This window comes from Aplidium turbinatum, chromosome 2 (assembly GCF_918807975.1).
Source record: "Aplidium turbinatum chromosome 2, kaAplTurb1.1, whole genome shotgun sequence".
Taxonomy (NCBI): Eukaryota; Metazoa; Chordata; class Ascidiacea; order Aplousobranchia; family Polyclinidae; genus Aplidium; species Aplidium turbinatum.
In genome coordinates, this window is record NC_137473.1 from 48,042,237 (window position 1) to 48,067,720 (window position 25,484).

Sequence of the window (25,484 nt, forward strand, 5' to 3'; positions counted from 1 at the left end):
TAGTAATTTTTTTCCTTTGTATATACGGTATGGTAACAAAGCCTTTTGCATAGGTATGAGCCATTGCAATGACAACTTTGCTTTGATCAGAACACCATGTCCCATACTGAAGCAAAATTGTGTTTTAAGGAATTTGTATGTCGATTAATGTACGTGTCAGTAGATAGTAATATCTTTTCCAACATTGCATTGTAACTATTACTAGAAAGGATAATAATCCTGATGAATATCCAAACTTTTCAGTAGCCAACTCAAACATAGGAATAACTAAGTGGCGTGTGATGGAAAGAAGTGATTTTGATCCCAATATAACTACTTACCTCCGGCAAGCTGATGCAACTTTTCGTAATGGATTTGAAAGTGACGAAATGAGACAAGTGTTTCTTGATAATGTATTTGAAGAAATTGTTAATAGTGAGCTCAAATTGACATTTATGAAGTCCACAAGTTTTATTTTAGAACAATTTATTTCTGCAGCTTCACCTCAAAATATATTGCAACTTTTAAAGGTTTGTATACTTTGGTTTGTAAATTTACTTTTATAGTTTAAGTTTGAAATTTATTATTATACAAATTGTATTGACAAGTCTACATCTGATAAGAATAGACATCATTAATTTATTGCTGAGCGTCTGCAAAAAAGTGATGCTGGTCAACCTTCTATGACACTATCTTGCATATGTTTTCACATGACCATGTAAATTACAGTACAAGCAGTGGCATATGGCGGAATGGCTCGTTTCGGCGAGTCTAATTCGGCGAGTTCCCTATTCGGCAATTTTTTTGATTTTTTTTTAAAATTATCGGGTACCGTAGCCTAATTATCATTGCCGTTTTAGGGGTTGGGGTAAGAGGTTAAGGTTGGGTTAGAGGTTAGGGGTTGGGATTAGGGTTGGGGGTATGGGTTAGGAGTTAGGGTTAGAGTCTTATTTCAACGTTTAGCGACGTTAAAATGATGTAAAAGCGGCAATGATAATTAGGCTACGGTACCCAATAATTTTAAAAAAAATTCAAACAATCGTGGAATGGAAAACTTGCCGAAAAGGGCTCTCGCCGAATCGGACTCGTCGAATCGGACCCGCCAAATAGTAGCAGACCCGGACGCGCCGAATAGTAGCAGACCCGGCATAAGCGCATTCTTGATTTGCACAATGACTTTTCATATAATATCACATCAGTTTATTTTGATATGATATAAACAGCTATAGCACAAACCTAATGTGTGTTTGAAGCCTGTTAAAAAAAAAAGTAAACACTCAAAAAATAATTATTGTACCCCACTAAGTACATGTTGCGCATGTAGCCGCATATGGAGGCTTGAAACCAAGTTTATTTGCAAAATTTTGTGTTATCAAAAATTTATTTTCCTGCTCAGTTTTGGTTTATTACGTTCTTGTTAAAATGTTAATTTTATTAGCCTATTTTACAAAAATAACTCAATATTTTTGTAAGATTTTAAAATTACAGATATGCAAACATTTCAAACTAGATCATACAAGTGTTCTGAAATGAATGCCTTTAAATTATAGTGCGTCATAAACTGTTTTATGCAATATGTTTGTTATTATGACAAACATATTGTGACACTAAAAATCACGATGCTTCAGTTTACTTTTGCATCATTTTGCTTCAAAGAAGCCTAATCTTCATCCTGAAACATCAGACCAACTAGTAGTGAAAATGATTGAATATATATTAATATAATTACTTCAGGTGTATTCGAATGACTTGCAAGAAGTTTCAGAAAGCCAGCAAGGTTGTCATGTTGCTCAAACGACGTTGAGGCGGTTTGTGGAACTATTGCACAAAACAGGTCAATTTTCAAGAACACTGAAATTACATGATTTTGTCTGTCAAAAATTTTACAATATGTGCCAAAGGCAGTGTGTGATTTGTATGTTACTAATACTGTGAAACCAGCCCAGCTTTGAAGTGCACCAGAGTGCAAAAGTTTTTGGTATCTTGCTGTTGTAACAGCTTAGTTTCTTTGCCTTCCTGTCCACTTAATTCATTTTATGTACATTAAATCACTGTTTCCATTTTTTTTACAAAAGCTTAAAATTTTTGAATAATTTTTAAATCTTGTGTTTCCATTCAGATTCTCTTTATTTAAGCCATGTTTTAGCCTGTTATTAATTTGTATCATTTATTGCCATACTGTAGTTTGAATGGCAATAGTGTAGCCTAATGCTTGTTGAAATACTTTAGTATTAATATGTAATATATATTTTAACACCCCTGGCTCAGTGGTTATCGCCTTCGGCTCTGGTAGCCCTGGGTTTGATTCCAGGTCGGGTCATACCAAAGACTTTCTTTCTTGCATAACGCAGTGAGGATAAGTCGGGTAATAATCTGGTGACCTATCACCCTCTTCCAATCTGCCTTGAGCCAGCATGGAAGCAGTACGGCTCATAAAATCACATGGAACCCTGTCAAGTAACCCATGTTGATGCGCAATCTGCTGCAAGCGGAGATAGCAAATGATTATTATATATATACCGGTACTTTAAATTTATTCTTGCATGTAGAATCCACCAGCGCATCGCCTTGGAGGGAGCTATTCAGTGTAATAGAGTCTTGTTGTGATATATTATTGGATAGTAGTAAAGTTTTCGAGTGGATATGCAACACCTACAGTTCACATGTTATTCGTTCTCTGCTACAGACATTGAGTGGAGTATCATTGTTCCACAAAAAACGTAGTTCAAATGGTATGATTTTTTGAATTTGCAAGTGAGGTATTATTACTCCAAAGCAATTTTTGAAGTGTTATTAGTTTGTGTTTTTGAATTTTAATATTTTTGAAACGTTTTTGTTATCACGGCTTTTGTATTTCATTGTCAGCACAGGATTGCTTTGTTCTTTTATTTTTTTCTTTTGTTGATTTATTGTTACCTATTTGTTTGTTTAGCCAGCAAAGATGTCATTGTGGCAGAAGACAAATTACCAAAATCCTTTGTAAAAAAATTGGAAAAAGCCATTTCTACTTTTTGCAAAGCAGAAAAACATAAACTTGTTGGTAAGATAGCATAATCAAATTGTGATCTGCAGATGTTAAATTAATGTAAGTAGGGCTAAAAATATTATATAACTTGTTAAATATTCGAACAACCTTAAATGTTGTTTCAATGGTACAATTGGTACATAACCATACATATAAAACAAATTAATAAATAAAATTTACATGTCTGTATTTCCCAGAAAAATAACAATAATCAAATAAGTTTCTATTTGTGAATGTGATTCTGGTATGATCTGTACACTTACCCTCTTTGGAACTGCTAGAATTAGGTTTAGAAAGCAACATTCTCAAGACATTAGTAGTTTAAATAAATTTTGTTAAGTTGGATATTTTTGTTTGTAGCTCAAAAAAAGTTTAAGAATTTTTTTTTATCAGAGATACTATCAAATCAAATTGGGGCTCCTTGTGTTTGCTGCATGATTAATGTAGCTTCCATCAGATCACAAGTTTGTTTAAGCCTTTTATGTGATAAGATATTTTTGGTCTGTCAAGGAAAGGCTGATATGGATTGGAGGTATGTAGCATCTTTAATGTTTTCAAGTAGGTACTAAAGTTGGTGAAAAGTTGCATCTTTTAAATAACACGAGATTCTTGATTGATCTGCTACAGAAATTATTGGCTGGATGACACCTCGTTTGTTTGCGTGTGGAAAGAATGGGCTGTTTGAATATTATTTGACGGCGTTTTGTTTCTTTTTGCCTCCCCTTATGCAACGCCAAATGTTTTGTTAATTGTCATTGGTCTGAAAATCAGGGCTGGAGCGTTGGAGCCAAGCATTTTCTCTGGAGCCGGAGCTGGAGCCTTTTTAAACATTTCTTGTGGAGCTGGAGCTACAAAATATTTATCAGCTCCAGTATTGAATACAGACGAAATCGGTTAATACTATACTGCTTAAACGTATCAATCGTTTATTTGAATCAAAACCTGAAATACCAAATCCAATCTGATGTGCAGTGCCGGCAAAAAAAATCTTAACATTCAGTCGGCAAAAAAAAACTTTACATGTAAAATCTGCAGAAGTTCTTAGCTTACTGTTCCCGCCAAAAGCATTGCGTCACAAAAACGCTTATAGTTACATCATTACCTACTCTCTTGCAACAATTCGCTGTAAAGCCATTGCTTTGCGTGCGTAGTGTGGCTTTCCAGCTTCGTGAATAGTAAGGGGGGTGAAATCGCACAAAATTTTTCATTTTCTCAAAGTTTCGAGGTTTTGCAAAAATTTTTCAAAAACTAAAATGGGTTGAAGGAAGAAGCAAATGGAAGAAAAACCTCGTGCCTTGACGTTGTGAGAAAAGGGAGATTCTGTGATTGCTGTAGCCAGAGATATTGGGGTCTTCAGAAAGGCAATGTATCACCAAAATCTTTGCAATGAGTGAATATTTCACCTTTTAATTGATAAATTGCCTCTCTTGAGACCCCATTATCTCTGGCTACAGCAATCAAAGAATCTCTCTTCTCTAACAAAGTCAAGTCACGAGGTTTTTCTTCCATTTGCTTCTTCGTTTGACTCATTTCAGTTTTTGAAAATTTTCTTGCAAGACCTCGAAACTTTGAGAAAATGAGCAATATTGTGCGATTTCACCCCCCTTACTATTCACGAAGCTGGAAAGCAACACTGCGCACGCAGAGCAATGGCTTTACGGCGAATTGTTGCCAGAGAGTAGCTAATGATGTAACTATAAGCGTTTTTGTGACGCAATGCTTTTGGCGGGAACAGTAAGCTAAGAACTTCTGCAGATTTTACGTGCAAAGTTTTTTTTTGCCGACTGAATGTAAAGATTTTTTTGCCGGCACTATAAGCAGGCCTCGAAATATCCGGCGGTCATGGCGGACATGACCTCCGGAATGACCTCGAATGTCTGCCGAAGCCGACTCATTGGTCGGTCATAAATGACCGCCGCAAAATTCTTGACAAAAATAAAGCTAATGCAGCAAAAATACATTTTAAATTTGAATTGTTACAATTGTTTGTTTAACGCAAAAAAATACGGAGCTGAAACAATAATAGTACAGGCAATTGCTTTAAAGATCACATTAGAGTGGCGTGGTTAACGAGCTGATGGCAAAAGTAGCCATTTTTACATCATTTCAACGCCTTGCAATGTTGCCTTGAAATAAAGTTGTCTGAACTTTTCAGCAACAATGAGGATTATTGCGTTACATTGATCGTTTGTTGAAAAGAAACGTCACAGAGAAGCAAGTCTCAGCTGGGTTCCGCACGTGCTTGGGCGAATGTGGCGACCTTATTCACGCTGATACTGATAGAAATAGTATTTCTGCACAGAAGGGAGGTGTTAGACACATTTGTTTTGAAATTTGGATTGTTGTTTTCAATTATGTTTATGGCGTCATTAAACGACTCATTAACGCACTGATTTATTTGCAAGCAATCTGCTCCAGTGTACTTCAGGGTCGGTTAATTAAGCCATCAACCAATGCAGAGTTATTCTGTTGAAGAAAATCTTCTTCTACAAACACGACTACACAATACTGTAGTGTGATTTTGTGCAAAATCTACATGCAAAAAAATGTCCGGTTGAGATATTAAATGTCCGCTGAAAGGGCAAGTCCGGTAGGACATGCTTGACCGCCGGAAAAAAGTACAAATTTCGAGGCCTGATAAGTAAAAACGGTGTCCGACGTTTTCTTCGTAAACAGTTCTTCGTAAAGCAATTCTTCGTAAGCAATTTTTCGTAAAACAATTCTTCGTAAACTTAATTCTTTGTAAAACAATTCTTCCCAAAGCATTTATTCGTGCATGCAATGGAGATTTGATGTATACGAAGAAATGCTTTACGAAAAATTCTTTTACGGATTTCATTTCACCAACAACTGTTTACGAACAATTGTTTTACGAAGAATTGCTTACGAAGAATTGCTTTACGAAGAATTGTTTACGAAGAATTCGCCTATAACCAGTAAAAACATCGGTTAAGCGCATAGGCTACCGCTTATAAGAATAAGTCGGATAAAGTATGGAGCCGGAGCATGGAGCCGCTGTTTAAAAATTTATAGCTCCGGAGCTGGAGCTAGTGGATGAATGCTTGATAGCTCCGGAGCCTATGCTTTTTTGCAGTGGCTCCCCAGCCCTGCTGAAAATGCATTATGATTATTCTAACCAGGGCCGTGAAGTCGGAGGGATTTTGGCGTGTCAGGAGTCGGCCTGTTATAATTTGAGTAGTCGGGGTCCTATATATTTCACCCGACCCCACACTCCCACAGCCGTGATTTTAACTTCCCTTAAAAGATATTTCATATCGCTATCCATTTTCACCACTGTTGAATCAGTTTTAAACAAAACTCGCTTTGACTTGTAGTTAACAAACTACATGAAATTAACAAACGTCCTTTTTTAGTTTCAAAGTAATGGAAGGTGTAGGTACAGTAGTTGCCTTCATTGCTTACCAGTAATCAAAATCATTCTTTTTCAGCACTCTCATAATTCTTGCAAAAGACCGAACCAGCAGTCACGTGATTGAAAGCATGGCTGACAGTGAACATCAACCAACCTGCATGAAACTTTGGGACATTTTCTGTTCCGACCAACAAACTTTAATTGAATTCGCTTGTCATCCCGTCACCAATTTTGTCATACAAAAATTAATCGTCTCTTCTGCTTTAAATGATCAGGTATTGGCGCGTACTTTCCAACTTACTGACTTGTTCAATGTTCACAGAGTGAGTTTGTCGAAAATAATCACATTATTGGCGTGTGAGATTTACTGCTATACTGTTATAATTATTTACAGTCCTATCCACTAGATGCTATAATCGGTTTACTGATATCTTCAGTTTGAAAGTACGTTCAATCTATTGGTCGATGGTTTGGAAGACATATTTGCGGAAGGCAAGTTTGGAGTTGTGCAAAAACTAGCTGAACAATGCATCAAGTTAAACCGCTGTCAAAAAAAGTTCTTGGACAAGTTGCTTGTGGTAATTTCTACGTTCATTTTGACAACACGAGGAAGTCTTGAGTAATTTTTGTAGGATATCAAAAAAAGCAATTTATAGAAAGACTGATGTCATCTCTCCGATGCTTACGTGATGCCGTGAACATTAACGATAACTCATGAATGCTTTGCTGGCGTTCATGGGAAGTTTTAACAAGATTCGTTATTTTCATAAAGCTAGCTAGCAATTGATCCTCTCAATATTAATACGTGAAATCGTTAGGTAGTTTTAATTAATCTTCTAACAACTCCTTAGTGATTTTTGGGTTATGTCGTACCAAGCAAGTGAATATCTTTTCATAATTAATGTCGGTGTTCCAGGCTTTCCATTGTCAAAATACGGAGGAAAATAAATATGCGGTCAGCCTTATCATTTCCTTTACAACGTATGACGTGCTATTATCGGAAAATGACAAGTCAAAGGTACGTTTAGTTGTTCATGATGCAGAAAGAGGCCACTTTCGGCTACATATCTTGGATGCTTGTGTCCATGGAAGTACCGCATCTTTTAACCACATTTATGTCGCAAATAGTGCAATACACACTAGGGTGTTTCATTTTTTCACCATTTTTGAAATTCAAAATGCCTGGGGTCCCATCTGGTGGTATTTGGGGTAAAAAGTTTACACCCCAAATTTTTTTCAATTATGACGTCATATTGAGGTGGTCCACGAGGTTTGAAATTTTTGGGCTTCAAAATCTCGAAATTTGGCCGTATCTCCGGAACCGCTCATCATAGATCGACAAAATTAGTATCAAAATGCGCAGAAGGGTCGGTTTCCTATACCTGATGTAAAGAATATTAAGGTCTATCTGCTTCAAAAAAAAAGTTATTTCAAAAAATCTGATTTTCGGTGTATTTTCTCCTGATGAACAGAGATCAGGTGATCAAGATAAAAGTTTTTCTGTATTTTTCTATCTTGGTAGCTGCTATTGCGTAATAATAGTCCTTGTTCGTTTTGCAAGAGATGAAATGGTAATTTGAAGGTACCGGTATTACAGTACTATTATAATATTAATGTAACTGTTGAGGAAGAGGTAGGCTATGCTGCTCACCTGCTTTAGATTAAGTGTCATTATGGCATTAAGGTCAGGTATTAGTAAGTCGATGCAAAACTTCAAGGTATTGGAGATAAATGTGCTTCCCCTGAATTCAGACATAGTCAGTCACTATTTTTACTTGAGGAAGAAAGTAGCCGAAACTAATCCTGAGTTTTTTAAGAAAATACCTCATTTCCAAAATTTAAAAGATGAACTGCTGAAAGATGTAGTTGGCATATGGAACAAAGCTGGTCTTCCAGTGCTTAGCAAACAGAGAAACCTAGCACTTCTAGCATACAATCTGCCAAAGCATCGGCACTACTATGTTTGAAACAGAGAAAAAGAAATGAAGTAGCTAGATGTCTACACAGTAGCGAAAGCGACTCTGATGGTGACATGAATTGGGAAGATGATAAGGAATACGAGCCTCTGAAACCAGCTGTTTGGGGAAAAGTGTACAAGAAAGTATATTATTTTTCCATAAATGATAGAAGTTGTGTACTTGCTGATCGTAGGATGACTTCGGTACCCCAGCAGTCAGATCTTATGAGGTCGGTTCTTGGAAAAGATCAAGTAGCTGCAATGCTGCATCACCTTTGACAGTATACCGCCAACGACAAAAAAACGAGAGAAAAATCTCTGATGGAAAGTGAGAACCTTCTCAACTCAGCTTCTGCCATGCAGTTATGTTATGATGGGCGCGTTGTCGATAAAATAGATCGATACGTTTTCTTGGGCCAACTTGTTGATGATAATGGCATGAAGCACGAAAGTGTGCTTGCTGTTAAATCTTTTCCTAAAAGTGTGTTGGTCACTGCAGAACTGATTTTTGGCACCATCATCCAGGAGGCTTGCAGAGTTCACCTATCCCAAGTATATTCACTACACACTGTGTTTTCAATATTAAAACAGTTAAAATTGTTTTGTTATTTCACACACAAAGTCGAACCACATTACTGAGCTTAACTTGCCAATATGGCAAGTTGTCAACTTTTCAGTAAAAAGTTGACCGTGATCTAATTTCTGCTAATTTTTTATGTGCCTGTTCCAATAGATCCCGCTACTAAAGGCCATCCTGTACCATGGCTCTCTGCTTCTTCAAACGTTGTTACTCTTCAAAAATCCCGTAAGAATAGCCAAAAGCTTCACGGAAATCCCAGTTGAACACAGTGTTCAAATATCCTGTGATGCGTCCGGAAGTCATTTAGTTGACGCATTTTTCTCTTCACCCAATGTAACCAAGAAAAGAAAGCTGCTTTACCTGCAGCACTTGAAGGTATGTCAAGAAAAAGAATACTAGAATTATACAATGATGTGGTTGTAAATTTTTAAGATATATTGTCATAATCTGGGAAAGGACGATGAGTTGGAAGTTGGCTTGAGATTTAGTTGTATGTATTCAACATCAACAAATTCTTCCTTTGCCTCGTTACAGGAGAAGTTATCGGAGATAGCATGTGATAAATATGGAAGCAGGGTGATGGAAAACGTGTGGAAGATAGCCAGCATTAAAATGAAGATTGTACTCGCAGAAGGTCTAGGTACAGTAGCCACCAACAAACATTCAATGTTACCATATTAAGCATACTTAAACCTTTAACGCCACATCCTGTATATTTCTCATGGCTACATGTTAAAATCTATTGTTTCTTTGTTTTTTTCAGCCAAGCAGAGTAATGATCTTTCAAGCAACCAGTATGGAAAGCACGTCTACAGAAACTTTGGCATAAGACAATTTGTGCAACGACGAACAGATTGGGAAGAAGTTCAAACGAAACAAGAAAGAAAACGAAAGATGTTTGAAGAATTTTTACCAACAAATCATGGTAGGATAAAGTAATCATCGTCCAAAGAGACCACAACCTTGTTACACACGCTATAAGTCTTAAGTCCAATTGCCTGATTCAGGCATAAGGGCCAATAAACAATGACCTTCAATTCGTTTGTGTTTATAGGAAGCTGCAGAAGATGTGTGTCTATACTGTCTAATTGCTCTTGTAGCTTATTATATAAATGTTTCATCAGCACATTTTCACGTTTTGTATTTAAGTATTGTACGTTTATAGTACCGGTACGAGTTTGTACTCAGAGAACTACGGGGATGACAGAAGACTTGTTCTAGGTTTATGTCCACACAAATAAATTTTTTGTTTTCAGGAAGTGCAAAAAAGTTAAAATTATGAAGAAATCAGCGCAAGGTCTTCAATCATTCTCAAAGTGGCTAAAAATGTCCACTGGACTGTAAAGGCTCTTCATCAGCTCTTCTGTCTTCAATTGGATTTCATCCACCTGGGAAGCAGGACAATAGTCATCCACCGAAGATCTGCGAAGACACGAAGTTTTGTGTTAAATTTTCTGCGACAAACACACGGCTACATTTTGGAAGCCACTTTAACATGACGAAATTCTACCAGTTTCTAATAACTGCAATGACACCGCCAACCAATCAGAATATGTTATATAAGAAGCTACCGTCCAATTGTGACCCTTCTAGCGCTCAGCCAGAGAGTTGATGATCCTTGCTTTGAACTTTGGTAATTACAGAAAAGAGTAATGTTAGGTATGGGAATCGAACCCAGGTCAAGGAAATGACCACTTCCTACCACCAAGCCAAGCAGGTGATGGAGAAACAATCACTTAATTTGCTTTTTATCATCTGCTTTTCACGCTTTTTTACGCCACGGAAAATGTAACTTCAGTGGCTGTGGCAGAACTTTGTCATGTTGAAGTGGCTACTCTACTTTTCTCATTTGTTCAAACCAAAGCCTGTTGTAATACGGTAGCCCAATTATTTCGCTAATACATACAAACGGTGAATTAAGCTGAAATTGCATGGCTTACCTTGCTACTGTCACTAGAGCAGGAGGATGAGAGTTAAGACCGAGAACGATCTTCGTTTGTTGCATCAGTTGATCGATCTCGTCCTTTGTGCTGACATGATGGGGCAACTCCGGGTCGTCAGTCGCGCAGCCCGCACCGTGAAACTGAGAAAGAAGTTTTATTAGCAAATAGAACGGGCGCTTTCATAGCAGCAACACTGAAAGCGCATCATTACTATTTCAAGGTCTTCTTCATCCAGTTTTCTTCCCAACGATTCTTGATAATTGTTTAAAATACGTTTCAATGCCATAAACCTGAAACAAACACTGGGTGTTAATAAAGTAGCTATAGCCTAAATATATGCTGTTTTTGTAACATTTTCTTTTTTTATTTTCCCTTTATATCTTAAATTTTTCTGAAGGTGTTGCAACCGTGCCAAATTTCTTTCAACTCAATAACTTACTTCGGTCTCAAGCACGTTTTAACGTTCGCGTTTTATCGCTTCTACCCTTTTCTCGACCTTTGCTATGCTGACGTGTATTGTTTTGATATGATGGTCAGAAATAAAAACAACTGAACTGAAAGTGGCATTAATTTCCCAAGTCCATTTCCTCAAGGTTCGCAACTTATCAGAAACGAAATATAGGGCCATTTTGTGACACAATCGGTATCTACCGAAGCGAAGACCGGCACTAAACATCGTTGATTGTATCATACAAACACGTAGAGAATTTTACCCATCATCGCCCGTGTGGTTTAAGCCACTCTGAATACTTGTAATCCACTCCTTCAATTGCTTGAGTTGGTTTTGTCTCTTTTCTTGGCACTGCTTGATTTCTTCTGGCTGCATAATAATAATAATATAAAGTAACGCAGTGGCAATAATCTCGTTAACGAAAAAACACAGACCGGTTTCAACCAATTTCGCTTACTCGACTGGACGGTGGGGGCGGTTCAAACCGGTACAGTCTTGTCAGTGCATCTAAATCTTCGGTCGTAAACATTTCACGGAAGGGATTGCGTGTGGAATAGAAATCCAAATCAATATCAAGTATATAATGTTGACCTTTTTTTATTAGATCTGTTAAACTTCTGAAAAGAAAGAACAAAGTAACCAGGTTTTTCTTATCACGAGGTCGGGTCTTGTCTAAAGACGTTTTGTGTTAAAAATTAAACCCTTGTTCAGCAAGTCAATTTATTTTGTTTCAATAGCGCGGCATATAAATAAACAAGCAGAGTAAATAAAAAGTAAAAACAATGCATTGTAAGCTCCAGTTGTTGGTTAGACAACGGCGTGGTCATGGATCGCAGCGAAAGACCAGGCCAGTGGTTCTTAACTTTGCTGATCATGAATGGAGTTCCTATAATTTGGACCCTGGCTTTTACTCAGCATGTAGGAAACCATTTTTCCAACGTTTTGCGTTATTGATCACTGATAAAAAATTCAAATAATTTGAACTACTCACATTTTTTCTTCGGACTTTATTGTTACCACATGCAACTGTACAAGTTTCTTTTCTTGAAGTAGAAGTTCATCTACATGCAAGCAATCGCTCAAAAAGTATGAATCGATGGAAGACACACTGATAAAATCACAAAAAAACTGTTTTGATTCCAGAAAATTTTAATGTTTAGAGAACGATAGTATGAGTAAAACATTAATTTTGCAGAAAATTTGGTACGTTTACTTCGAAAGATAGCTTAATTATACTATACTGACCTACTTTTAAAGCTTTACGTAACATTGTTACCGTATATTTTCAGTTTTGGGGTCTTTTCCAACATAAAATTCGTAATATCCATTCATAATCTGAGTTGCCCAAGGCGGCTTACACCAAATTACAGTGCTGATGTGACCAGCGTACATGGCTGGCAAAATCCAGCTTTCGATTTGAATTGATCTAAAAAAGAAGTAAGGATTTGACTTATGAATGCATTCCATGAGTAATTGAGTATGTTTGTAGCGATCCATTATTTCATCATATAAATTCCCTTTCTTTAACTAAAATGAACCATTTCAAACCATGCGTAATTTCCTAAAGAATTGTAATTTTCCATCTAATCTGCTCCCGAAGTCAATAAGAAAAAGGGAACTGATGATTATAAAATGGTTTGTTCGTCCTTTGACGAGAGCTCTATCACATTAAACCAGCTCAATTAGACAAAGAGCTCTAACTCTATCAAATCGGACTGGCTTACATCAAACCAGCTCAGTTAGACCAGTTCAGCTCTCAGAAAAACATTAAAATGATTGTTTAATTAAAATGTAATAACTCGTGATAATGTTTCACTATCCTGTAATTTCATTATTCTGTACTGTTTAAATTCAAATTGTGTTATAGACCTACAACATTATGCGAACACCTTCTGATAACTTAAAATTATAATTCGAATAACAATAATTGTGTGGAAATTATTTCATGGAGTCAGATAGCCAAACTAGATAAATTAGATAGATAGAAATTTCATCACCCAGTCAGACAGCCTTACTATTAATTCTTATCAACAACACTTTTATAAGTTACGTAAAATAAATGTTACCACATTGGTGACCTCGCACGTAAGTAGGTTTTTTAAAAAATAAAAAGTAAGTTTGCCAAGATCACCAAACTATGAAGAATCTGGTAAGTGCATTATTAGACAAAATTTTTATTTCTACTGTATGTCAAAAATAAAAACAACACGAGCTCATAATTATCTTTTAAAAACATGTCACCTTTTATCATTTCACGCGTTAGTTTGCCAACAATTTTTCTGCAGTTCATTGCAGACTACTTTTTAAAGCACCATGCCAGCAATTTATTGCTTGTTAAACGTAACTGATTGTTGTTGTTCGCTCAATAAAGCGAATCGTTCAACGGCAGACTACTCATTTCAGCAGCCGATGTCGACAATCTGATTTATGCCGAAGCGCCATTTGCCAAAGTTAATTTTTTTTAAACGTTGCTTAGATAAGCTGATTGCCAACAAGTTGCCTTTGCAGGGAAACATAATTATGTAATTTTTTGTAGTATTATCGCAGGGTCAAATGTTACTTAAATACTTAGCTCATTTTAATATACTTTTTTTGCAACTAGCATGCAACTACATGCAACTAGCATAGAGATTACGAGGTTCGAACCTCAATCTCATTTTTCTACAGACGTACATGTGCAGGCACAGCTCTGCAAAGCGTTATGGTGTCGCTTCCAAGCAACCATCCGTGAGTTTGTGCGTCTTTTTACTCCGACAAGGAGATCTCCGAATAGGAGAAATCATTGTGAAGACTTTAATTCACAACTTTGCCACCCTTATGTTCTCAGCTGAAGCACTCAGTTTGTATAACTCTGTGGCGCAAAGACAGGGGAAATTATGCGAAGCCACCCAAAGAGGTTGTACTTTTCGTGTGCCCCAATTTTTTTTAATATTACTAGGAGCTAACATGATTTAAGAAACGTTGTTTCTGTTTTTTGTTTGCATTGCACTACTGTCTATGCACAGTCCTTTTTTTACCCTGTAATGGAACATTTTGTGTAAGCTTGCTTGGCATTTAGCAATTTCTTTTGTCTCTTGAGAAGGCAGAATTGCTGTCACTTGTTCTGGTGCTGAGATCGACAAAACAGCACTATCCATCACACTTAAACTTTTACTCAGCACAACAATCCATTGATGACGCCAGTCTCCTTCGACTCAACTGACACTATATAATTTCTTTTATTTGTAATTTTGTATCGAAATATGGCTGATCAACGTTGGATAACCGTTTTGTAGCATATCGCTGAAAATCTTCCCGACAACCCATAGGGTTGACTACAAATCTTAGTGTTCAGTGTTCACGTTGCATAAACAGTTTTCGATGTTTTAGTTATGTTGCTTTATAACGTTTTTTTTCGTCAACAGTGCTATAATCGCCACCAATGATGTCACACGCTGTGAACAACAGTGATGGACCTTCGAACCCAGAAATGTAGCTAAACAACAACCTCATCAATCAGTGACGTCATCGGGCGAACAGTCGATGGGCAGCTCATGTGATTAAATGCTGCAAAACCTTTCGTTTACGTTGTATTTTAATATTGTAACTATGTAACTGTATACTGTATTTTTTGTGTCTTTTTAACAGCGCCAAGCTGTTGTGCTAAGACGAATGGTCTTAAGGATTGTCCACTCCAGCATTCGTCCAGTTGTTTATTTTGCAGTCTGCAGAGCAGCAATGTAGGTCATTTTTGTTGTTCTAAATACACGTGACTGTTTAATCATCCTATGTAGTTCTTTGCAGGACAGTACAGCGACTTCCAGTATAGCCATCTCAAGTACGCCTACTTCGGAAAGAGATGCATCTCAGCCAATTGGCAATTCTTTTTCAAGTCTCTTGTAGGCTACAAGCTGGCCAACCTGCTTTTCAAAAGCTCTTGCCTATACACTGTAGGTTATATAGCTTCATCGCAAGAAAAATGCAAATATTGCATTAATACGAAATCGTTGTCTTTTTCTCCACTGCCTGCATCCTTTCCAATGCAGAACCAGACAACCAGTGGTTGTCAATTTCAACCTTTCTCTCTGTATAGGTTGTCTGCTAAGCGTTTTTGTTTATTGTGTATGGTTGAATATGACTGCGAGTGGCATGCAAATGCGCGCATCTAACGGTTGGCATGGCATGTTACTAACCTATTTAACCTATGTTGGGCAAGCATGCATATGCCCACGAAACATTAGTTTACATACTGTATGAAACAACCGCATGGTTTTGAATCATGTAGCCTACTGCATCTTTTTTATTTCTGTGTTTTGTTTGCAGTTGCTGAACGACTGTTCAAACTTATGCACATTTACGATTTTGTGAATGGTATTTAGACCTGTCGATGCCTATGTTCTTTTGTTTTAATTAGTTTTGTTCGCCTTGCAAATCGTATCTTTACATTTTGTACAGGTCGACTTATAAACCAAGTCGCTAAATATTTCAAAGTTGAACTTGTAATCAATTTGCTTTGCCTTTCTCAGAAATCATCACGAACAACCAAGATCAAAAACGCAAGTGTTCTGTCCTTTTCACCGCCTGCAACGAAAAAAGTGCTTCAGAGCCACTTGCAACCGACTCTCTAGCGCCTCTCAAGGAATACAAAAAGCCAAATGCCAACAATTAAATGCTACGACGACCTCAATGATCTCCAACTGCGATGATCTCTAGTAAACAAAAAGGAGACAAGGCTGCTGCTGCATTTGCATCAACTCAATCGGCATGGTCTGCTTTTCAACAGAAAAAGCCAGACAAACAATGAATGCCTGCTACGGTTTTCAACGGCGCTTACAAAACAATTAATGTTTCTACGAGGTGGACTCTTCAACACAGCACAAACTCAGACATTCCTTTGCGGAAGGCGGTGGAACCACGCAGAATCACTTCGCGACACGATATCACAAACACAACACCACATTAGTATCATAAACACTAAACATACCTATTTCATACTATGTCTGTTACAATTGTGTTAACGTTTTTAACTCCTTAAATTTGAACTAAACTTGGTACCCTTGGTTCCAATTTAGCCCAAATTTGGGGGGGCCTCTGTAGCGATCCATTATTTCATCATATAAATTCCCTTTCTTTAACTAAAATGAACCATTTCAAACCATGCGTAATTTCCTAAAGAATTGTAATTTTCCATCTAATCTGCTCCCGAAGTCAATAAGAAAAAGGGAACTGATGATTATAAAATGGTTTGTTCGTCCTTTGACGAGAGCTCTATCACATTAAACCAGCTCAATTAGACAAAGAGCTCTAACTCTATCAAATCGGACTGGCTTACATCAAACCAGCTCAGTTAGACCAGTTCAGCTCTCAGAAAAACATTAAAATGATTGTTTAATTAAAATGTAATAACTCGTGATAATGTTTCACTATCCTGTAATTTCATTATTCTGTACTGTTTAAATTCAAATTGTGTTATAGACCTACAACATTATGCGAACACCTTCTGATAACTTAAAATTATAATTCGAATAACAATAATTGTGTGGAAATTATTTCATGGAGTCAGATAGCCAAACTAGATAAATTAGATAGATAGAAATTTCATCACCCAGTCAGACAGCCTTACTATTAATTCTTATCAACAACACTTTTATAAGTTACGTAAAATAAATGTTACCACATGTTTACTAATTATGTATTACGTAACATCAACCGGTGACGTTTACTAACAACATTTTCTTGTAAATATTTTTATATATTAATGTATCTTAATATCGAACTATTTTTTTCAATGCAATGGAACAAATTACATCAAACAAATTCAATAACTGTTTATGATATTAACTCCACAAGTGGTTTAACACAACTCACTGAAATAATTTATCTTTGTCAAACACATCTTGCGCTTTTAGATCGAAAGGAATTCCTAGATCAGGATGTGAATCAAAATGTATCAAAGCTATGTTTTCAAAAGGTAGATATTTACCACCTATTGCACGATATATATAAGGAAGAATCTGAAAAAATTCATAATTAAATACCGTACTAGATGATAGCTCACAATCGATCATACCCAGATTAGGCACAGCTGTTAAATTACTACTCACTTATACAATAAATTAGAAGCAGTGAAAAAGTTAAAATTAACGATCCAAGCTTAGTTAGGTTGTAGTGTTCCTACTTAGTTATTGTTCATACCTAAGAAACCATCAAAATACAGGCTTTCAATAAATTTAACTAGCAAGATAATCGTTTTTAAAAGTCTTTGTGGTAGGCCTACCTGATTGTGATATTCCACAATATGAACAGGAAGTTTCTTGTATGTTTTTAAGTTTGAAACAGACATACTATTCTGTAACAAAAGCAGATGTTATGAATGTTGCAATCACACTCAGAAATTGAAAAAGTTTCAGTTCAAGTGGGATTTACTTTGATATTAACCGCTATACACAAATTACACATACAGGCATATTCCAAAGCAAAAAAGCTACAAATCTGAAGTGCAACTTAATCGTAACAAAAAACTATCCCAAATGAACATATCAATACGTATATACAGTATAATGAATTGTTTTTCACACAACGTTATTTATCATAATCTTCTGAATATATATGTATATGATAATGCAAACAGAAAGCATTAAGAATGAGCAAATATGGTTCAATTTTCAGTGTTATAGTTTAGCAATATAATTTGTAAACAGTTTTCCATTTTGTAAACCTAAAAAATGGCACAATTTACATAAACACTCACTACCAAAAACTTTAATACCAAAATTTACAATGCCAAATTTGATTACCGTACTAAGCCTGCTTCAGTAGTTCAAAGCTTCTACAAAACTACAAGAATTAACCTCCTGGAGCAGCTCTTTCTATCATGAATTTCAGATTTTCACAATTAATTTTCCCAGCAATTACTGTAAAGTTTCTTGTGATATGTAGCACTTAACAGTAATACCTTGTATTCCTTGCAATAAAAAGAATCAGAATTATCTATACCATTTCAATTCAATTAATTTTTTGCTGCTGGTGCAAACATGTACAAAACGGCAAAGTAAAATTTGACACACACAAAAGGGAAAGATGGCAAAACCCAAAAGTTTAAAATATACATTGATAAAACAGTGTTACCACCAGGGCCAAATTTACCAGTAGGCAGTTGTCTAGGGCTGCACATTATTGGGGGCGGCAAAATATACGAATATACTACATTGGTAATACTGTCTGTCAATATAATAATTCACAACAGATATATTCAGACATAAAGCAATTAATAAATATGTTATCACATCACACACATTTATAAACAGTGCGGCAAGTCATGTATGGCAAGTCATCGCCCCTAGAGTACTTCACGCTTGATTGGTTTTCAACAATATGTGCTGCTTAGCGCTTCTTTTAGTTATCTGTCTCGCTTAGTATAGAGGACTAGGCTTTGTTTTTGTACGGAAATATTACTTTTGCTGTGCTGGCGAATTTTATTGTGAAAAGGGGACTGCAGGCAGTGATGGGCATTATCGGCGATAAATTTTTATCGCTTATCGTTATCGCTCAATATTTTTTCAGTTATCGTTTATCGTTATCGCGAAAGGCAATATTTGATTATCGCCGATAAAATTTTATTTCGGATCAACACACAAGTGGAAAGATCATGAAAAGTAATATTTTTACTAGCCACCTAGTTAATGAAACTAAAATTAAAACCAGTTCTTCTTCAGTGCCTGAAGTGTGTGTGCACAGGTCGTTGTCAAGGGAGGGGGCACGCCCCCTGCAGCAACGGTCCTGACAACACAATAATTTTTAAAGTTGCAAATTGCAATGCAATAAAATGCATGCAACAAGGCTCTTGTTGTTTTGCTGCAATCGGCAATCGCGAGTGAATTTTACAATTAAAATGTAAGCGCACATGCGGTACAGATTCCTTTGATGCGAAGCGAAAGAAATTGGCAAGTGGATTGTGAAAGTGTCGCAATACGAGGCCGCTTTTACATCGGAAACATGGTCTTTCGCGCCACCTCACGATCAACTATTTTATTCTTGTGTTTTTTTTTTTCATTGGAAGTGTTAGTTTTTAGTAATTGTCGTAAAAAAATATAATCTCTCTCGTCAAAACATGAAACTTACTGTTTTAAGCGCATTAAATCTTTAGATGAGTAGATTAACTAAAGTTGCAAGAACTTGCCTTGAGACGTGCGGTTACGTCACAAACTCAGTTTAAAAGACAAAATTCACACACAATAACAACACAAGATCGGTTATAGACTGTAAGATCGATTTTTTTCTAGCTTGGCGATATAACTTTAATCCAAAAATAATAACCAAATGCGTAAGTGCCATTTAACTTAAAAAGTTAACCCATTTGTGCCGAAAGTGAAAGTACTTAAAAAAAATTTTCGGAAAATTTAAATATTGCATAATTATGACCTAAAGAACATATCACAATTATTTTTTTCCTAATTGTGTTTGTACTTTTTGAAAAAAAAGCCGTTCTATATATAAGACGCCAGGCAAATCCGTTATCAAATTTCACAAGTTTCCTGTGCGTAATGCTTAAGCGTTATTACGTTTTACTTATCGCTCAAAGTGATAAATGGGAAATGTCTGTTCATGTCTTGTCATGTCATTATTGTCATCAAGCATTTTATTGAAATGAAAGTTCAAAAAATATGAAGATAAAAATTAGCAAAGTAACACAACATCACTGAAACAAGTCATTGCGGAATATGATATTGCTTGAAGCATTTGACATGCAGACCAACATCACATTTTTTGCATCTTGTAGTAGTTTTTGCATGACAATAGGCGCATCGAGTTGCGTGGTAAAATTATGCTAAATACAGTATAACCTTTCTCATTTACCTATGCGACATAGCCTACCTCAATCAAATATTTTTATTCCCACAAATACAGTGCCTATATTGTAATTCTTATCCCAACAACTCAGCGTTCTGCCATTGCTTTAATGATGGTGTTCACAAAGAAAACAAAAAAAATTATCTGAAATTGTCAGTAAATTACGATAATTATGTTTTTGTTCTTAAACAAACACGACTAATTTGACAAGCTTGATGGATTTCACAGTATGCACATTTTTACTACCAATAACGCTTAAGATTACTGATAAATTTTCAAGCATTTTGCGTTTTTTGGAATTTTTCAATTATTGCTGACTTTGCTGTAAACAGACCTTTAAGCAGAAAGCAAAATACAAAGTTTGGAATTTTTTATGGTATTTTCATATGATTTAATTATTTTGCCTACTGCACGTAAGCGGCAGTGTAACTCAATTGATAAAAGCATCCAACTGGTATCTGAAGGTATAATTATAAGCACGGCGGTTACCTCAGTGATTTGATTCTGGATCAAGAGGTTGAAGATTCGATACCTATACTGCCGCTGTTGCGATTCTATTTATGCATAACTTACAAACAGTTTTGTCCCTTTGCACTACAGTATATTTTGTTCGATTTTTCGTCATGTTGATGAAAACAGTTCGTGCTGCATGGGATGGGGCAGCGCTAATCAAGAAAAAAAAAAATATCGTTATCGGACATTATCGGCGATAATTTATCGTTTATCGTTATCGCTTAACTTTTTTTGATTTATTGTTTATCGCTTTAGGCATTTTTTGTTTATCGATTATCGTTATCGCTTAACTGAAAAATAAGTTATCGCGCCCAACACTGACTGCAGGAAGTATACTAAAATGTTCTAGTGGCAATTAGAATGGTACTTTGCACAATAGTCACCAATTGCAGTGCAGAGCGATCATTCTCTATTTTGAAGCTAATCAAGAATGCATGGCGGTCTACGTTGAAGCATGATCACATGAATGATCTCACATTTTTGAGCATTAACTCATCTTTACTTATTTCTACAGACTTTGAAGAAATTATTGATTTGTTTGCAAGAGAAAAAGCCCGCCGGAAGCGATTTTAAACAATTAGTTCATTATACAATGACATTCATTGATGTTTTCAAATAAACAGTGCAAATAATTTTTTTGTAAGGAATTGAAAATATAAATTGTAGCGCATCATCGAAAATTTTTTTTGGGGGGCGGCACTTTTCTTATCTGCTTAGGGCAGCACTTAGCTAAATTCGGCCCTGGTTACCACTATCTTAAAATTGCACAGCCACCAAACCTAGAAGCGAAATAGAAAAAAAACTTTATTTTTTGGGAAAATAGTCATCAAAAGCATTTAAAAAAAGTGATGCTTTAAGAGACTCAGCAAGGCAAAATTCAGGAAACCAACTCATAGTGACCGCATAAATTTAGAAAAAAAGCAAAAATACAATTAAATATTTAAAAAAAATACATAGGCTACATAGCCCTATTACATTTTTTTTCTTAGGTTTACAAGAAAACAAAAACGTGCATACTGTACAATTTTATTAAGTTATTAACACTTGCAACAAGGGCGATTTAAACTTTACCAGTTAACCTTTTTTGCACTTGCACCCAATGAGATTTTGTGAAATTTCCTAGTACCTCTTGCAGTGACGTTCGGTGGCTTAAACCGTTGGGAAAGCAACTTGGAAATATTCAGCAGCAAGGTAGTAGGCACGAAGGACGTAACCGTCGGGCGAAGCCCGAAGGCGTGTTGCCAAAGGCAACACTTCCAGCGGGGGGTCTGGGGGGCCTCCCCCAGAAATTTTTGAAAAACACTTCCAATTTGGTGCACTCAGAGAGCATTTCCAAAACAAATCAAAAATAAAAATCTGTCAAATTGTGCTTCGCCTATGTCGTGATCATACATCCATTTAATGTTTAGAAGTTATGAACAATCTTAATTTTAACGTTGCAGGACCAAAATCCTGTGTTAGACATGGAATAATAGTTGTCTAAATGTTTAATTCGTCATGAATGTTCATTCTCAGATATTCAGTTAAGCCTACACTACAAAAACTAACACTTAGACCTAAACATTACAACCGCAAGCAATTTGTACAAAAAGCTGGATAAGTTTGCCTCCTGCGTATAGAAGCTTAACAAACTAAATATTGCATCCGCACCTGAACGTTCATTGGCGAAGTAACGTTATATCAACGCTATAAAAAGGGCAAAGGCATGACTATGAAAGCTAGTACAGTAGGCTAAAGTACATGGCGAGGAGACATCAAAAAACAGCAACAAGCTTTTTGGCATTATGATGCTGTGCGTTTACCGTGACGAGATACCATTCTGACGAGTTAGTCTAGTCGCTCTAGCAAATGTATGCATTGACGTCACTGGGAAAGCACAACTAACCTACCATAACCATAACACATCTGATTGGCTAAGCAGCTGGTGACGTTTTGCAAAACGGGTGAGGATTGGTTAAAACGAAGGCGTTTTTTGACATTTTTGAATCTGGGAAAGCAAGTTTGATAGTTGCTTACCTGGAGCCTCAGTGATTGTTTCTGACAGAAGCGATGAAACGTTTGCGTCAATTGGCATTTATAGGCAAGACATGCGGTTTGGTGAGGACTTAGACTACTCACAAGCGTTACGAGTAATTCTAGTCACGAATACAGTAATTTTCAAGTTAAAATAGACGTGATAAAAGTAATAAGTTAAACCTAGAATTCAGTCATTATATTTTGCATAGTTTTTACTAAGGTAAGCACTGCTTTCCTTGCTTTCCCTCACCGATCGTCACTGACCTCTTGTCTACATATGTATTACTTGACATAGTATAAAACCAACCTAATATCGACAACAACATTAATTTTTACACATTAACTTTTTGACACATTAAGAAAAGTAGATATGAAAAAGTACTTGGATTATGAAGTTTTAAACAATTGTGAAAATTAGTCATAATGGAATAAGATATATTAACAATTCGTTTCTTGATCTGACGATGTTTCTTGTACCGTACCCTTACCTTTGGTGCTTTGTACCCCTGGTTAAGAATCTTTGATCTACACCATCCAAAAAAACAGGCTTGCTCGGTTGTTCCACAAGCAATGCAATGGCTATAAAAATTATAAGTTAATGAGAAGGTTGTTAAGGTAGCCAATCATGAGTCTTCTTGGATATCACAGTTAGCTAAGTTCTCAATTTTGTGAACAATGGAATGGCAAGATCAAATAGCACTGATTTGATACTTTTGATGTGCCTTGGGCAACACATTTTAAGGAGACACACTCCATTCAGTGGCACCTAGTGGATAGAATACTTTCCTGACAACTTCATTAATCACCATCTCAGTTTAGCTAGATGGAAAGAAAAACAAATGAATTTGTTTCCCAACAAATAAACGATAAATGGAGTCTGATTAACAACATTAACCTTAGAAAATTGAGATATTTCGGACACATTGCAAGAAGCAACTTGTTGGAAAATTCAATGTTAACCGGGATGGTGCAAGGCAAACGAACAAAAGGACGACAAAAAAATGAAATATTTTGACAATATCTAGCAAATTATCGTACAGGAATAAAAAGCATGCCGGAAGCACTAACAAAAACAAAAGACAGAACAAAATGGAGGCAGTTCATAAGGGAGATCACAGCTGATCAAACATGATCAATCTGTTGAAGAAGAAGTGAAGGTGACTAATTCTTTTCTTGCAGCAATTGTCTATACGGTACTACCATCTTGTTCTGTTCATCTGATACCGTATTCAACATCAACAACAAACAAAAACTCTACTCTTTCAATCTTAGTTACCAGGCCTGTGTCAATGGGTCTAAGCCAGTGGTTCCCAACCTTTTTTGGCTGTTACCCTAATCTCCACCCTGAAGTGAGCCAATTACCCCCACGATAAATTTTCAAAAACAAAAGTGTTTATTGCTATGGATTTCAAAGGGCTAACTATGACAACCAAAATGCAATACAATACTGAATACAAGATAACAATGTGTGGTAAACATTCAATGCGAAAGTTGGGCCTGGACTTCAGCCACCAGCTTTGTGATCCTGGGCTTTGTGGTACTGAGGGCGACTCTTGCGTCGCTTTCGACATCCAGGCGATTGCGCTTCTTTGTCTTCATTCCCAAGACAGTTGAAAATCCTTGTTCACAGCGATACATTGTTGAAAAAGATGTCAGGATATGTAATGCCCGTGTCGCTAATGTTGGTGCGTCCTGGATTCTGCTAAACCAGAAGGGTTCTAATCCTTTCCCCTTGAAATCAAGTTTCAACGCTTTGTTCATTCGGAGAGTAATAAATTCTTCTTTAGCCGGAAATTCGTCATCATCCACCTGGCTGTCATCACATGTAAAGGGATCAGTGCACCATCGGAGACTGGCCGTGTCCAAATTCGGAAAGTAGTTGTCCATCTTCTTGGCTAGCTGGCCTAAATGGTCAGGTACGTCTTCCTTCAACGCCGCTGCCAACTCAAGTCCATTGCCTTCGAGATACATGTCAAGCGTCTGAAACTGCGCCACTTCCAACTCGCTTGTTCCACAATTTAACTTTAGCGATAAATGCTGCTACGACTACTTTGGTGTCGATCACAGATTCACAGTTACATTTTTGCCTTGAATTAAAATATTGTCTTTGTTCAATTAACCAAAGATATCAGCCAGGTAGCACAGCTGGGAAATCCATTGTTGGTTAAAGAAGTATTCAGCCAAGTCGGACTTCATTTCTATCAGAAAAACATGAACAGCATCACGAAGTTCGACCAGGCGGGTTATCACTTTGCCACGGGACAGCCATCGTACTTCTGTGTGGTACAGTAATGCTTCGTATCTTTCTCCCATCTTCTTGCACAGTTCCTTGAAAAGACGGCTGTTCAATTCCCTCGCTTTTATAAAGTTCACAACCTTCACTTGCTTCATTGTTTCTAAATCGGGTCTCGTTACTCCCCAAAAACAGGCAAATTACCCCCCGGGGGTAATTTACCCCCAGGTTGGGAACCATTGGTCTAAGCCTTTACAAATATACAAAACTGCCAAGACTATGCTTCTAAAGAAGCTTTCTTACACCAGGAAAAATTTTTTTCTCAATTAATAAATTAATCACATATGGTAGCCTACTGTACAGTAGGCAAATTATCATCATGCAAAAGTAACGTTGCCGATTTGTTTAAAAAAATCAATAAATACTCTCAAAGCAACAAAAAATATACTTGGTGCAAGTCTTACCTTGAACGGAACAAGAACAAAAATCTGAAGTAATAAAAAAGAAGTGGTTCTCCTTTCAAACCAACAGCAAATATTCAAAACGTTGATTCTTGTTTGCAACTCTGATTATGGTATTTCGCTT

General features: G+C 36.5%; 2 protein-coding genes across 4 annotated transcripts; one reads left to right on the top strand and one right to left on the bottom strand.

The window, feature by feature from the left end:
• The first annotated feature begins 271 nt into the window (after positions 1-271).
• Positions 272-10,307, top strand: LOC145788208 (nucleolar protein 9-like). The gene is made up of 12 exons (XM_082599903.1): positions 272-509; positions 1,714-1,813; positions 2,529-2,711; positions 2,912-3,019; positions 3,398-3,536; positions 6,454-6,652; positions 6,815-6,955; positions 7,294-7,395; positions 9,068-9,289; positions 9,449-9,554; positions 9,678-9,839; positions 10,171-10,307. The coding sequence occupies exons 1-12, from the start codon at positions 282-284 to the stop codon at positions 10,194-10,196; spliced, it is 1,716 nt and encodes a 571-aa protein (XP_082456029.1). The 5' UTR covers positions 272-281; the 3' UTR covers positions 10,197-10,307.
• On the bottom strand, positions 10,198-25,484 carry LOC145788209 (UPF0489 protein C5orf22 homolog). 3 transcript variants are annotated; one of them, XM_082599906.1, is made up of 12 exons: positions 25,364-25,484; positions 23,155-23,245; positions 18,085-18,251; positions 17,565-17,636; positions 17,156-17,301; positions 12,585-12,734; positions 12,300-12,416; positions 11,766-11,925; positions 11,571-11,677; positions 11,069-11,147; positions 10,855-10,997; positions 10,198-10,336 (listed from the first exon to the last, which is right to left on the bottom strand). In XM_082599906.1, exons 4-12 carry the CDS (start codon positions 17,628-17,630, stop codon positions 10,216-10,218), a joined length of 1,089 nt encoding a protein of 362 aa, XP_082456032.1. In that variant the 5' UTR covers positions 17,631-17,636; positions 18,085-18,251; positions 23,155-23,245; positions 25,364-25,484; the 3' UTR covers positions 10,198-10,215. The 3 variants fall into 3 exon arrangements, with proteins under 3 accessions (XP_082456032.1, XP_082456030.1, XP_082456031.1); XM_082599904.1 differs by having other exon boundaries at positions 18,067-18,251; XM_082599905.1 differs by lacking the exon at positions 18,085-18,251.